The sequence below is a fragment of the Lynx canadensis genome, chromosome E3 (assembly GCF_007474595.2).
Source record: "Lynx canadensis isolate LIC74 chromosome E3, mLynCan4.pri.v2, whole genome shotgun sequence".
Classification (NCBI taxonomy): Eukaryota; Metazoa; Chordata; class Mammalia; order Carnivora; family Felidae; genus Lynx; species Lynx canadensis.
Window position 1 is genome coordinate 20,035,349 of NC_044318.1, and position 14,273 is coordinate 20,049,621.

General features: G+C 45.3%; 1 protein-coding gene across 4 annotated transcripts in view; it reads left to right on the forward strand.

Moving 5' to 3' along the window:
* Positions 1 to 734: 734 nt before the first annotated feature.
* The window catches only part of LCMT1 (leucine carboxyl methyltransferase 1), a 40,926-nt gene continuing 27,387 nt past the window's right edge, over positions 735 to 14,273 (forward strand). Inside the window, exons 1-2 of one of the 4 annotated variants that reach the window (XM_030300699.1) lie at positions 908 to 1,019; positions 11,214 to 11,298. In XM_030300699.1, coding sequence (XP_030156559.1) covers positions 1,001 to 1,019; positions 11,214 to 11,298 — 104 coding nt within the window. In that variant the 5' untranslated portion in view covers positions 908 to 1,000. Of the gene's footprint in view, positions 1,020 to 3,095; positions 3,189 to 11,213; positions 11,299 to 14,273 lie in introns of those variants that run through there. The other 3 variants (XM_030300698.2, XM_030300697.1, XM_030300696.1) reach the window with 3 other exon arrangements.

Consider the following 14,273-nt stretch of genomic DNA (forward strand, 5'->3'; position numbering starts at 1 on the left):
CCATTGTACCAGTTTCCCACACGTTCCTTCCTCCACATTTGAAAGGCGATTATGTGCGCAAAGCCCTTACTTAGCACAGCTCCTGGCGCAGAGTCAGCACTCAGTGAACATTTGTTCAATTGTCGAATGAGACTGAGCCCCGACTAACTGCAACACGAACACTTGTTTCCTCCAGCTGGACTCTCTGCCCTTCGACCCAAAGCTGAGCATCCTGCTAGCTCTCCCGCCCTGCGTGAATCACAGTTATAACATTTTCTGACCAGCAATAAGAAACCCAAAGCCTGGGGTACCTGGGTGGCTTAGTGGGTTAAGCGACCGCCTCCTGATTTCAGTTGGGGTCGTGATCTCACGGTGGCGAGATGGAGCCTAGCGTCAGGCTCTGCGCTGTGCATACAGCTTGTTGCAGATTTTCTCTCTCCTTCCCGTGACCTTCCCACTTGTCTTCTCTCTCTTTCTCTCTCTCGCTCATAAATAAACACACACACACACACACAAATGAATAAATGAATAAATAAATAAAGAAATGAATACCCAATGCACTCCCAGCGCACCCACGACCACAATTCCCAGAAAGCATTGCGGCGCTCTCGTTTTGCGTCCACTTGTTTCCTTCCCCTCCTCAGCGTACTTCCGGGTGGTGTGGGCGGGGCCAATAGAGCTATCCAATGAACCCTTCCGCGGGCCAAGGGGGCGGAGAAATTGTCCAATGAGCGTCTGGGCAGAGGCGCCAATGAGCGGGAAGGTTGCTGGGGCAGCTGACGTGAGCGGTGTCACTGACCCGCGCCCGCTGAGGCCGCTGGAGCCCAGCCCCTCTCTCCAGCCTTTTCGGAGGCTCGCTCCGTTCCAGGGCGTTTGTGAAGCTCGCTTCCATGTCCCCGGTGGGCACGGCACCCCGGAACCTCCACGCCCATGGCCGCTAGCCTGAGGAGGCCCTCTTTCTCCGCCTCTTCTTCCTCCTCGGCAGACCCAGACGACGAGGGGGTGCGCGGCACTTGCGAAGATGCTTCTATATGCAAGAGGTGCCTGCCGGGCGCGGGCTTAGGGGCCGGCGTCCCTGGGGGGCTGGGGCCTAGGTGGGAGGCGGGCCTGTGATCCCAGGGTGTTAGGAACATCCTGGTGCGCCAGAAGGTACCCGTCAATTTCGGGCGACCCTGGTTTCACACCTGTGAAGTGCACAGAGCAGCGGTTCATTTATTTAACTGGTAATTGTCTCACTTCTGCCGTGTGTCAGGCCTGGGGAGAGCGTGACTGGGAATCCGGCCCTAAGCCAGCCGAACGGGGTCTTGTGGCCTTCGTGAGGCTCAAGTCTTGCTGGGAGACAGACTTGACTTCACAGACAGTGAAGCAAATAATTATAGTCTTGAGAAGTTAGGGGAAGTGCAAGTTCCTCCTCTTTAATAGGTTACGTTTCATTGGGGGTTGTTACGATCCCCATCGTGCCCCTGAAACTCAGGCCAATCGAGATGGGGGGGCGGGGGAGGGGGGAAATGGCCTGCCCGGGGCCCCATAATGTTGCTGTGCAGAGCCAGCATTTTCCAGAGCTCTTGCCTCTATGCCACAGGGGTCTACATTCTTGGGGGTGTAGTGAGGGCAGTATCGTGAGCACAGACATGTATCACACACCTGGAAGCACGAGGCTCGAGTGTATTTATTCATTCGTTCCACAGAAATTATTGAGCGTATCCGTTGTGCCAAAGCGTTCTTTTTTGAATGGTTGGTGGGTATTCAGTTATTGGGAACACATGATGAATAGGACTGACGTGGCATCTGATGGCAGCACCACCTCGTCGGAAAAGACAGGAAGCAAATAATTCCCTGTGAAATACATAATTACGGTTTTGTGTTGAGTGCTGAGAAATACGGCATGCCATTCGAGTTTGTAATTTAGGCAATAATGTTGAAGCTGAGATCAGAAGGCTGAATGCAAAACGGGGATATAGGAGGGTGTTGGGGCAGAGCAGGGGAGTGCGAACTGTTAAAGGAATGGGTAGAATGCCCTTGAAGCTGGGGCCACTAGGGAATGTAGGTGGGGAATGCCAAGGTTTTGGATTAAGGCTCGCACTTTTTGTAGGTTCTTGGAGACTAAGCATAGTGATTTAAAACATGGACCTCGGGGCCAGGCTCTGTCAAGCTGATCCTAGCTCTGCCACTAAACCATTCTGCATCAAGTTTCTTGATCGGGCTCTGCTTCTGATGCTGCGTCTCCCTCTCTTTCTGCCCCTCTCCTGCTCATGCTCTGTTTCTTTCTCTCAAAAAATAAATAAATGTTAAAAGAAAGAAAGAAAGAAACCACAGATGCTCACGTCCTACTCTAGACTCATGGAATCAGAATCTGCTGGGATAGGTCCTGGGCTATAAAGACTGGGCGTGTTTGCCATCTGGGCGCATTTCATTGAAGCTTCTTTTGCACTGGGCTTTCCCTCATCTGAAAAAAACACGCAAAAAGATTGTGAGAATCCGTGAGTTAGTGTTTTAAGACATGTTGTAGGTCTCTCTCCTTCAAGTTCCGTGATATCTTCACCGTAATGTGTTAAACCCTTCAATCTTGTCAAAAGATCACGTTATTAAACAGGGATTCCTTGCGTGAACCGTGGGCTGTCTGTCGGCTGAGTTTTGAAGTGGGGGGATAACAGTGGTAACCCACCTTCGGGATGCAAGGATTCAATGAGATCACAGACACGAGGCAGTTAGCACGGATCTGGCACAGCGTGAAGCCTTCAATAAATTGTTACTGCTGGTTTTGATTTCCCTCCATTCCGAACACTGTTTGGGTGAAGTTACTGAATGTGTCATCCCTGTGGATCAGGCTGGTTCCCCCCGCCTCAGGTTACGGCCATAACAGCCCTAATTTAACACAGGAGCCAGTTAGCTTCCCAGGACTCGTGCGGTTCTGTTACTTCTCTTGCAGGTTGTTCCCTCCTTCCTTTCAGAGCCCTCCCGGGGATAGTGGTGATGTGAACGGTGTCAGACGGCTGTCGGCAGGATTAAATGTGGCGCGCTCCCCCACACTGCCTGGCACATGGCAGGGGTCGAAGACTGGTGGTTGTTATCAGCACTGTCCCAGTTGTCATCGTCAGTGCCATGACCATCAGCATGGGCCTGTGCTCTCAGTCCTGCGGTCCTACAGTGAGAACTCTTCTGAGCGGACACTCTGGGCTTATGCTTAAAAATTCCATGGGATTCCGCAGGTATTTTTCCAGCACTTACTGTGACCGCTAACTCTCGCCACTACCCATCTCCCCTCTCCTTGTCTTCTCCGTCCTGTGCTGCCCGCCCAAGGCAGTTCCCTCTGTTGTTTACCCCTGACCCCCTCTCCCCAGACCCTCCCTGTGCCCTGGGAAATTCCCACTCCTTAATCGCCAGCCTCCTCTCTTTCCTCAGCCTCTCCTTAGCCATCTCTTCCCTCTCTTTGCTTTGACCCTGGTCCTTCCCCGGGGATATCCTTTTTTGAAGTCCTCTCAGATGGTGCCTCTGTTTTCTCATACCCCGGGGTATGAGATTTCAGGATCAGGGTGCAAGATTTGTGTCCTTGTTCTTTGACCCCCCCCAACCCCCCGTTTCTTTGAGATCCGTGGTCCCCAGATGCAGCATCCTCTCTTCCTCCTCATTACTGTTTTCTCCTGGTTATTCACCTGATTCGTGGACGTCTTGGGTGCCTGGCCCACAGTCCTCCTGTCTGTCTCGACCTTCTTGCCATCAGCCGAGTCGGCTTCATGGTGCGTGTGGAGGACCGAGGCTACGCACAGGGCACTCGTTTTCTGGAACGCCTCGTCTGTAGTGATCACCTCTTCTCATCCATGTCTGTCACCATCGCCGCAGTGGCACCCTGCGTTTCCGCCCTGGTGCCGCGCCGCCTTATGCGTGAGCAGCGCGGCCTCTCTCGACCCCCCCATCTCTGCTTTCCACCTTGCTTGGTCAGTTATTTCTGCTATGTCCTCAGGGTGTTTTTCCTTAGGACCTGAGGGGTTTGGTTTTTTGTTTTTTTTTTTCTGTCCTTTAGATGCCCTCTAGGCTGGCATCTCTGAGTAGAGCTTAGAGTTTCCCCTGAGATGACTCCCTGAGAAGGACAGCGGTGGGGACAGACTTGTAGGAGGTGAGGGAGGGAGCCCTGTGGATGTCTCTGGAAACGGTGTCCCAGGCAGAGAGCAGGGAGGGTAGGAAGCCCCATGGAGGGAGCAGGCCTGACTTGTTCCAGGAAAGACCAGGCTAGCATGAGGGAGAAGGAGGAGGGCTGAAGGGGTCTTAGGGACTTGTGGTGGTGTCCGATGGAGAATTTTGAACCGAAGAACGAGGTGACCTGACTTGGGTTTTAATGGGATCACTCTAGCTTCTCTGTTGAGAGCAGCCTGTAGGGAGCAAGGACGGAAGCAGGGAGATCAGTTAATAGGCTGATGGAATATTCCAAGACAGAGGTGCTTCTGTCTTGGGTCAGGATGGTAGCACTGGAAGGGCTGAGAATCGACCAGATTCTGGGTACGTTTTGAAGGAGGAGGTGATGGGATGTGTTGACAGATCGGATGTGGGTGAGGCCAGTGAATGAAAGAAGAAGCCAAGCCCTCTGGCTCATCTCAGATGCGGCTCCCACCAGGAGGCCCCTGACACCTGCAGACCAGGCCCAGCCCCTTCCGTGTTCTCTGTGCGTGTCCTTGGCGGTGGTCAGTCCGGCTGCGGCGTAGGCATGGTGTTGAACGTTTGTCTGCCCCCGCGAGAAGAAAGGTGCGGGGAATGACCGTGTCTGCCTTAGCCACGTATCTGCTAGACCCATTTCTCAGGCGGCAAAGTGACGAGGAACTGAATGCTGATGCTCAGGGTTGCACTTCCTGATGAGGTCTCAACATTCTGCTGTCCTGTTTCACTGGATTTGAGTGGTCTGTCTGTTTTAGAAACCAGGCCAGGGGCTGTAAGACTGAAATCCTGTTGTAAAAATTACAGAAGTTAATCTGATTTCAACCGAATCCAAAAACGTCCCCCTTGAGGTGCAGGTGGGTCACAGGATCACCTCCCTGGAGAGGCGGCATTTTCCCAAGGGCCAAGGCCTTTCCAGCACACGGTTGCATCTTTGCAGCCGTGCCCAGAGAGCAGCACTTGAGAGATTGATCTGAATATTTGAAGGTGGGGGCTGCTGCTTTCCATCCTCAGAGAAGATGTGTCACTTTAGAATTAGAATATTCTGGTGAGGATAAATTAGCTGCCCAACTTGCCCATCAGGAAGGTCCCGTAAATTGTGGATTTTCTGCAACCCTCTCCTCATGTTTTCAAAAGAGGAACAAATTAAATTTTGGAAAATATCTATGAAAAACAATGATTTCAAATCTAGAATACTAATTTTTTTAAATGATTATGTTTTTAAGATTTTTTAATTTTTTAAACATTATTATTATTATTATTGATGCTTATTTATTTTTGAGGGGGGAGGTGGAGGAGCAGAGAGAGAGAGAGGGCGAGAAAGGCTCCATGCCATCTACGTGGAGCCCAGTGTGGGGCTCGGTCCCACAAACCATGAGATCGTGACCTGAGCCAAAATCAAGAGCCAAGCGCTTAACCAACGAGCCACTCATGCGCCCCTAAGACTTTATTTATTTATTTTTTGTTATTTTTTTAATGCTTATTTATTTTGAGAGAGAGCGTGCGCGAGCGAGCGAGTGTGTGCACGCGGGGGTGAGGAGGGTGGCAGAGAGAGAGGGGGAAGGAAAGAATCGCAAGCAGGCTCCACTCTGTCAGTGCAGAGCCTGATGCGGGGCTTGATCTCACAAAATGTGAGATCATGAGCTGAGCTGATACCAAGAGTCGGATGCTTAACTGACTGAGCCACCCAGATTCCCCCCCACCCCACCCCCATGATTTTGTTTTTAAGTAGTCTCTACACCCAACGTGGAGCTCAAACTCACAACCCTGAGATCAAGAATGACCTACTGTTTGAGCCAACCAGGTGCCCCCTAATGGTTAATTTGTTAAAGGGCAAAAGTGAGTACTTTTCCCCAACTCGTTAGTCTAATTTGAATATACTGTACATATAAGTTTTTGTCTCCATTTTTTTTGTTGTTGTAATGGCTGAACAGTATTCTACAATGTGGTTTTAGTTTATGTGACTGTTCTTCTGTTCATTTGGGTAGCTATGATTTTGCTATTAAAACGGGGCTGCGATAAACAATTTTGCATGTGCGTTTCAGTTTTCCAGTGAGATGGATTTCAGGGGAGAAGCCTTTGCAAAGTGGCCCTCGAAAGAGGTTGTGTCCGTTTCTGTTCTCATGGTAAAAGAGATGCTAAATACAGAATATTCTCAGTCTCTTAAATTGTTTGTCAGCTGGCAGGTGGATAATACCTCTTAAAAATTTTTATTTTATTTAAAAAACTTTTATTATACTCACTAGTAAGACTGAGTATTTTTATTAAAAAAAATTTTTATGTTTATTTTTGAGAGAGAGAGAGAGCAAGCGGGAAAGGGGCAGAGAAAGGGAGAGAGAGGATCCGAAGCAGGCTCTGTGCTATTAGCACAGAGCCTGACGTGGGGCTCGAACTCACAAACTGTGAGATCATGACCTGAACCCGAAGCCAGACGTTCAACCGCCTGAGCCACCCTGGCGTCCTAAGACTGAGCATTTTTAGTTCTTCACTATCTCTGATATTTTTTTACATGACGCCTTTCTCCTTACCATTTTCCTAACTGGGTTTTTGGTTTTTTGTTTCATTTATGTTTTTATTGGTTTGTAAGAACTTGTCATATGTATGGTAGTAGTCCTTTGCCTACGTATGTGTTCCATTATTTTCTCTCAAACTGTTGCTTGTCTTTAAGTTTGGCTTGTACCGTACATTTCATGATGCAGAAATTCTGAATCTTTATGGTGCCAAATCTGACAGTCTAACTTTCTGGCTTGGGGCTTTTGGGTAATGTGTTATGAGACCATTTTCATTCACTGCCTTTTCTTTTAGCACTTTTATGGGTTTTGGCTTCTATTGCTTAGAGCATTCATCTATCTTTATAACTTTGTATGTTATAAGTTAGCAGGTTTTGTTCCTACACTGTCCGTTGATGGTCTGTATCCTCCATTGACTTGAAATATCACTTACATACTAAATTCTTATGTATACTTTAGCACAGCAATGCGTAGATCGTTCTTGACTTCCAGTCGGAATTGCTTTTTTCATTTCGATGCCTAAACATTTTCACTTGCGAAGTGTTAGTCGTGACTTGCCAAGAGCTCCTCTAGCTTGGGGTAAAACAGGGTTGTATCAGGGACTAGCACAATCTCCTTAGTTCATTTGAGCAGCTGTACTCCAGGAAGAAAGAAAAGAAAGCGATACTAACCAAAGCATGTGTTTGAGTCCGTGAAAGCAATAGGTTTTCAGGGAGTCCCACCCTGTAGACTTCTACATACTTCTCATTGGCCAGAATTGGGCAGGTGACCTCACCCCTAGCTGCAAGAAAGTGTGGGAGGGGAGGATTTCTCACGGGGCAGATTGATACCTCAAACAAAATGGGGGTAAGGAGGAAGGGGTAAGTGGATATTGAATGGGGAACTGGGAGGGTCAGCTATATCGCTCATCTTTCTTGTTCTTCAGAATTTCCCCAGGTATTCTTAAGAGACAGAGGGAGAGGGGAAGGAAGAAAATGGAGGTGGGAGAGCAGGGGTGAGAGGGTGATGATTTATAAAATAAAATGCTCAGGTCTTTAGTGTTCAGTTTGATGAGTCTTAACAAGTGTATGTGGTTGACTCTTGAACAACATGGGTTTGAACTGCACTTATATGTGCTTTTTTCGATAAATGCAGTACAGTACTCTAAACGTATTTTCTTTATGATTTTCTTAATATTTTCTTTTTTTTAGTGCTTATTGATTTTTTTAAATTTTTTTTTAACGTTTTATTTATTTTTGAGACAGAGAGAGACAGAGCATGAATGGGGGAGGGTCAGAGAGAGGGAGACACAGAATCTGAAACAGGCTCCAGGCTCTGAGCCATCAGCCCAGAGCCCGACGCGGGGCTCGAACTCACGGACCGCGAGATCGTGACCTGAGCCGAAGTCGGACGCTTAACCAACTGAGCCACCCAGGCGCCCCAGTGCTTATTGATTTTTGAGAGAGAGAGAGAGCGCGCGCGTGCACGAGCAAGGGAGAGGCAGAGAGAGGGAGAAAGAGGATCCAAAGTGGGTTCTGCACTGACCGCAGAATGCCCAATGCAGGGCTCGTATCCATGAACTATGAGATCGTGACCTGAGCTAAAGTCAGACACCTAACCAACTGAGCCACCCAGGTGCCCCTCTTAATATTTTCTTTAGCCTACTTTATTGAAAGAATACAATATATAATATATCTAATGTACAAAATACATGTTAACCAACTGTTAAGTCTTCTGGTCAACAGTAGTCAATTTGTAGTTAAGGTTTGGGGAATCGAAAGTTATACTCAAAGTTTTGATTGCACAGGAGGTTGACACCCCAACCCCTGTGATGTTCAAGAGTCGACGTACACGGTATATCTGTGTACCACTGCCCAAAACAAGATATAAAATATATCTGAAACTCTAGAAACTTCCCTTGTTATATGTTTCTAATTAGTCTCCTTACTCTCACCAGTCATTTTCTGGTTTCGAAATCTGTGGTAGATTAGATCTGCCTGTTTTCGAATGTCATAGAAATCGGGTCATACAGTATGTATTATTTTGTCTTCTTTCACTCAACTGTGTTCCTTGAGATTCGTCCATGTTGTTTGCGTTATCAAAGATAAAGCCAGGGGCGCCTGGGTGGTTTGGTCACTTGAGCATCTGACTGTTGATTCCGGATCAGGACATGATCTCACGTTTTGTGGGATTGAGCCCCATGTCTGGCTCTGCATTGACAGTGCAGAGCCTGCTTAGGATTCTCTCTCTCTCTCTCTCTCTCTCTCTCTCTCTCTCTCTCTGTCTCTCTGTCTCCCCCACCCCCTGCTCCTCCTCTGCGTGTGCATCCACGCACACACACAGTCTCTCAAAATAAATAAACATTAAAAAAATTGTTTTAAAGATAAAGCCAGATAGTAGTTCACGTGGTGAGGACAGAGTTTAATCAGTAATTAACTATTCCAATAAGGAAAAGAGTCCAGAGTGAATGAAACTCAACTTCAGTTTGTACAGAGGAGATTTTAAAGAGAGAATGAGGGAGTAAAGTTGGGGGTGAATAAAGTCAGAAGTAAAAAATTACAAAAGCCAGGAAAGGTATTGGTTCATGTGAAACCACCTGGATTTGCTCACTGGGAGACAGGGACCTGATCTTTCAGTGTTGGCTAGAATAAACAGTGGATGCTTTCGGCAGCCTTGAGTTTTCTTGGGCAGGCACTAAGGGGTACTGGAATCATCCTAGGGGTGGAGCCTTGAGCTGTTAAAGTCTACATTGGTGTTTGTTTGAGTCTCTATACAGTAAGTCAAGGTTGAAGCCTAGTTGAGAAGAGGGCTCGAGGAACCTGGCTAGAGTTTGGTCAAGGAAAGAGTCTTTGTCAGTGTAAAGTAGTTTGTTCCTATACATCTATGAATACACCATGATTTGTTCGTGTGTTCTCCAATGATAGGACATTTGAGTTGTATCGAAGTTTTTGGTCATTGTGAATAGGCTACAAGGGACATTCTTATACAGGTCTTCAATTTCTCTCAAATAAATGTCTAGGAATAGAATTGCTTAGTCACAGGGTGGGTATATATTTAACTGCTAGACTAATTTCCAAAGTGGTTTATCACTTTACACTTCCCACCAGCAATATATTGAAACTCCAGTTGCTCAACATCCTTGTTAACATTCTGTATTGTCAGTGAGGGTGAAAGAGCATCTCATTATGGTTTTAAATTGCATTTCCCTGGTGACTAATGATCTTAGGCATCTTTTTGTGTGTTTATTGGACATTCCTACATCTTTTGTGAACTGTCTGTTCAAGTCTTTTGCCCATTTTTGTTGTTAATGGGTTTTGGTTTTGACTCATTGGAGTTTATTATATATTCTGGATAGGAATTCTTTGTCAGATAGATATATTGTACGTATACATACATGGGTAGGAAAATTAAAATTGAAAATATTGACAATAGCATCCAAAAACCTAAAGTGGGTAGGAATAAATATAAGGAAAGACGCAAAACAACTTTACACAGAAAACCGTAAAACACTGTTGAGAGGAATTCAAGAAGACTGAAATAAATGGGAGATACGCTTTGTTCATGCATTGGAAGATTTGATGTTTTGAGATTCCTGTTCTCCCTGACTTGATCCGTGGAATCAGTGCAATCACCGTCAAAATCCTAGCCATCTTTTTTTTTTAGAAGAAATTAACAGATTGTTTCGAAAATGTATATGGAAACGTGAAGGGTCTTGAATAGCCAAAAAAGTCTTCAAACGAAGAGCAGAGTTGAAGAACTTAAACTGCTTAATACTGCTTAATTTGAAGACTTGCAGTAAAGCCACAGCAATCAAAGTCTTTGGCATAAAGATAGATCAGTGAAACAGAATAAAGAGTCCAAGAAATAGACCAAACACAAGTACTGTTGGTTGATCTTCACCCAGATTGTCAAGCGAATTCAGTGGGCGAAAGGGACGTCTTTTTAATGAATAATTCTGGGTAAAGTGGATATTCACGTGGAAACAAAATGGGCCTTAGCCCCTACCTCGTTCTGTACACATTAATTTGGGATGGATCATAAACTGAAATATAAAAGCTAGAACCATAAATCTTTTATATGAAACCATGAGAGCATATGTTGACAACCTTGAGGTAGGCAAATGTTTTGGATACAGAACCAAAAAAAGCACTACTTACAAAGGAAAAATGGATGCACTGAGAAAATGAACAGGCAAGACAGACTGGGAGAAAATATTCAGACTACATGTGCTTAAATGTTTTATTTTTTCCAAAAGAACTTTAGCATCATTCAGGCCCATGACATCCTGTTACTATATTCTGTATTAACTGGGTTTTTTGTTTGCTTAAGTCAGATATGAGACATTGTACCATGGGAATTTTCTGATTGACTTCTCCTACTTAACTCACCTTCTTGTGAATGTTGGTTCCTTTTTCATAAATGCCTTGCCCACTAGTCAGTGAGTACTTACAGTAGCGGCAGTAGATTTTAGGACATATTAATCCTTGTAAACTAATTGGGTGTTAGCTGAAGCCAAAAGGCAATACCAGTAGCCTCTGTTGGGAAGAAACGATAGCGTGTGAGTTAATTGAGGCTCAGTTTTGTTTTGTTTTTTTTTAGGTGATTCAACACTTAAGGCCTTGCGGATCTACTTAAGAAAGCAACAGAGCTCACAAGAAAGGAAACAAACTGAAAGTCTGTTTAGGTACAAAGTCTGTTGCCCTTAAGACTTTGCTTCCTGCCTTCCATTTATAACCAAGAATAAAACTACCAAGAAATAGAAACAAACAAAAAAAAAAGAGACTAAAAGAAAGAACAATAAAATTAACAATAAGAGGTAGAGCAGTATCTTAGGCTAGTATGCAGTATGTAGTTCAAATTTCAAACTTAAAAATTGATGCTAAGAGTATCGGATTGATTTTTGCAATTGCATTTAAGTACGTTGTATGTATGTGTATGTGTGCATACGTTACATATATATGTTTAATGTACATATATATGTGTGTGTGTGTACATATATACACACACATGACCACGTAAACACACACACATACACACACACACTGATATCATTTAAGCAACTGAAGTGTCGGGGGAGAGATCCAAATCCAGGTGGGTAAATAGGTCAAAAAGCAATAGAATGAAATTGTCTTTTTTTTTTTTAATTTTTTTAATGTTTATTTATTTTTGAGACAGAGACAGACAGAGCATGAACAGGGGAGGGTCAGAGAGAGAAGGAGGCACAAAATCTGAAACAGGCTCCAGGCTCTGAGCTGTCAGCACAGAGCCCGACGCGGAGCTCGAACTCACGGACCGTGAGATCATGACCTGAGCCGAAGTCGGCCGCTTAACCGACTGAGCCACCCAGGCACCCCTAGAATGAAATTTTCTACAGGGTTCTGCAGCTTGAGGGACCGACCTTCACCTCAGTCTGTAAAGTAGTGCCTCCCACGGGGGGTCACTATGAAGGTTTTAGGCGTTCCGTTCCTAACGGTCAAGCATTTGGAATGATGCCTGGCATTGTAGTCAGCTCTCAGGAGTGTTGATAGAAGTAAAATGAACCTGGCCTTGATCCTCACTGGCTGGGAGAGCGCGGAGGGCCCCTGCCCTTTCCTTCAGATGAAGAAATCCCTGGCGGAGAGCATGTCACCCCTTTCCTGTTGCAGGTGGTACTCATGCCTATAGGGCAGAGTCAGTAAATGCTCTCGAGTAAGTAGGCGGTTGGCCCAGATCAGTGTTTCCCACGGAAGGAATGTGAAATGACTAGGTGGCACACAGATGTTTGAAATTTTAATAGTTAGGTATTTATTATAGCGTGTATTAGAAGAAAATCCCAGGTAGCACATCAGACCCCAGTACTAAAAAAAAGCGAGTTGATTTAAAGAAATGTTACACTGAACAGGTGGTATGTGAATGTCATGAAAATTTCAAAAGCAATAGGGATTGACCGAAGACTGCGAAATAGGTCTTCCCAAATCTGAGATTTTTGATGCTTTGGGTTTTAAACAAAGTCAGGATACACAAAGAGAGGGGCTATTTTCTGGGTTTGGGCAACAGAGGACTGTGGTGGGGACAGACAGACAGCAGCACTAGGTGCACAGTGTCAGTGTAGAGGCGACCACTGTTCACCTTTTGGTGCCTACTCTGGGAAGTCTCGATATGTATACTGTACATGTATGTATATTCACGTGTATATTCATCTAACAGAATTGGGAACATTCTGTACATAGAGTTTTGTAGCTTGCTTTGTTCACCTGATAGCGTAACCCCAGGTTCAGTGTTCTTACCGAAACCTTTTTGTGTTCATTCTTGACTATTTCCTTAGGGTAAAATCCTAGAAGTGGGATTGCTTGGTCATCGCGCAAATATAACTCTTCAGCTTTGAGTACCAGCAGCCGAAGTGCCTCGTGGCATGGCAGTGACAGTTTACAGTTCTGGTGGCTCAGGTGCCCTCTTTCTCATCCTCACCAAAGCCGGGTTCTATTAAACAGTTTTGTTGCTGATTTGATAGCAGATATACTGCTTGCTGTTTCTGCTTTCATTTTGCATTTTTTGGTTTCTTTATTTTGTATATTCAGTGATCACTTGGCTCTTTGGTGAACTGCCCATTTTTGGCCTTTCTTCTGGGATATTAGGAATTTTTTCCTTACTGATTCATAAGTTCTTTATATTTTAAGGATGTTACTCTGTGATGTCACAGGTACTTTTCATCGCTTAATATTTGCCTCTTATGTTTGCTTATGATATCTAAGCTTACTGTTGCTCATGTGGTGAAGGCAATACTGTATTTGATCCATGCTGTGACACACGTTCTTACGTCTTTGCCATCAGCTGTGATTTATTCTCGATGTGTCCCGCGGTCACTGCCAAGCCGTGTTAGAGTTGTCATTACCTGTGCAAGTGGATGTGGTCATTGTTGCTTGCAGCATGGCCGGAGGACTACACCGTCAGCTCTTGGGTGCTTCTGGCCACGTGCCTTTTAAGGGCCATTTGCAGAAGGAGCACAAATCCTGATGCTGTTGGAGAACCATCCATTGATACCTCCTGATGAGATCGAGAAAGGCTCAGTAACAAAACCTGCACCGGAGGGTCGGTAGCGTGGAAGGAAATCTTGGAGAGGATGATGGTGATCTCTTGGGGATGCAGCCTTGCCAATGCCCTTGGCGGCCCGAAGGTCAATATTGTGTGGAAACTCACAGATACCCCAAAAGGGAAGCCTTAACCCTCTTATTGCATTCATCCATTCCCTTTCAATCCGTTTAAATAAGCACAAAAGGGCTTTTGCAGGAGCGTCTGGCGGTCAACAGAGCATGCAACTCTGGATGTGGTTGTGAGTTCAAGCCCCAAGTTGCACACAGAGCCTACTTGAAAACTAATTAAACAAACAAGTAAACGGGCTTTTTCCAACAAGCACAAAATTAAAATTGTAAGCAATAAGAAAAACATTAAGCTAACTAACTGGCAGTGTTTCTTCTTTCTTTTTTTAGTCTTATAATTGATAATGTCTTAGATGAAATATGGCATATAGTTCATGGAGAAAAAGTTTAAGACATAGAGATAAATTAAAACACACACACACACACACACACACACACACACACACACACACACCAGAAATCGCCAGTTCCCTAGTCCTTGTCTGTAGATACGCACATACACGTGTTCACAGGCACGTTGGCT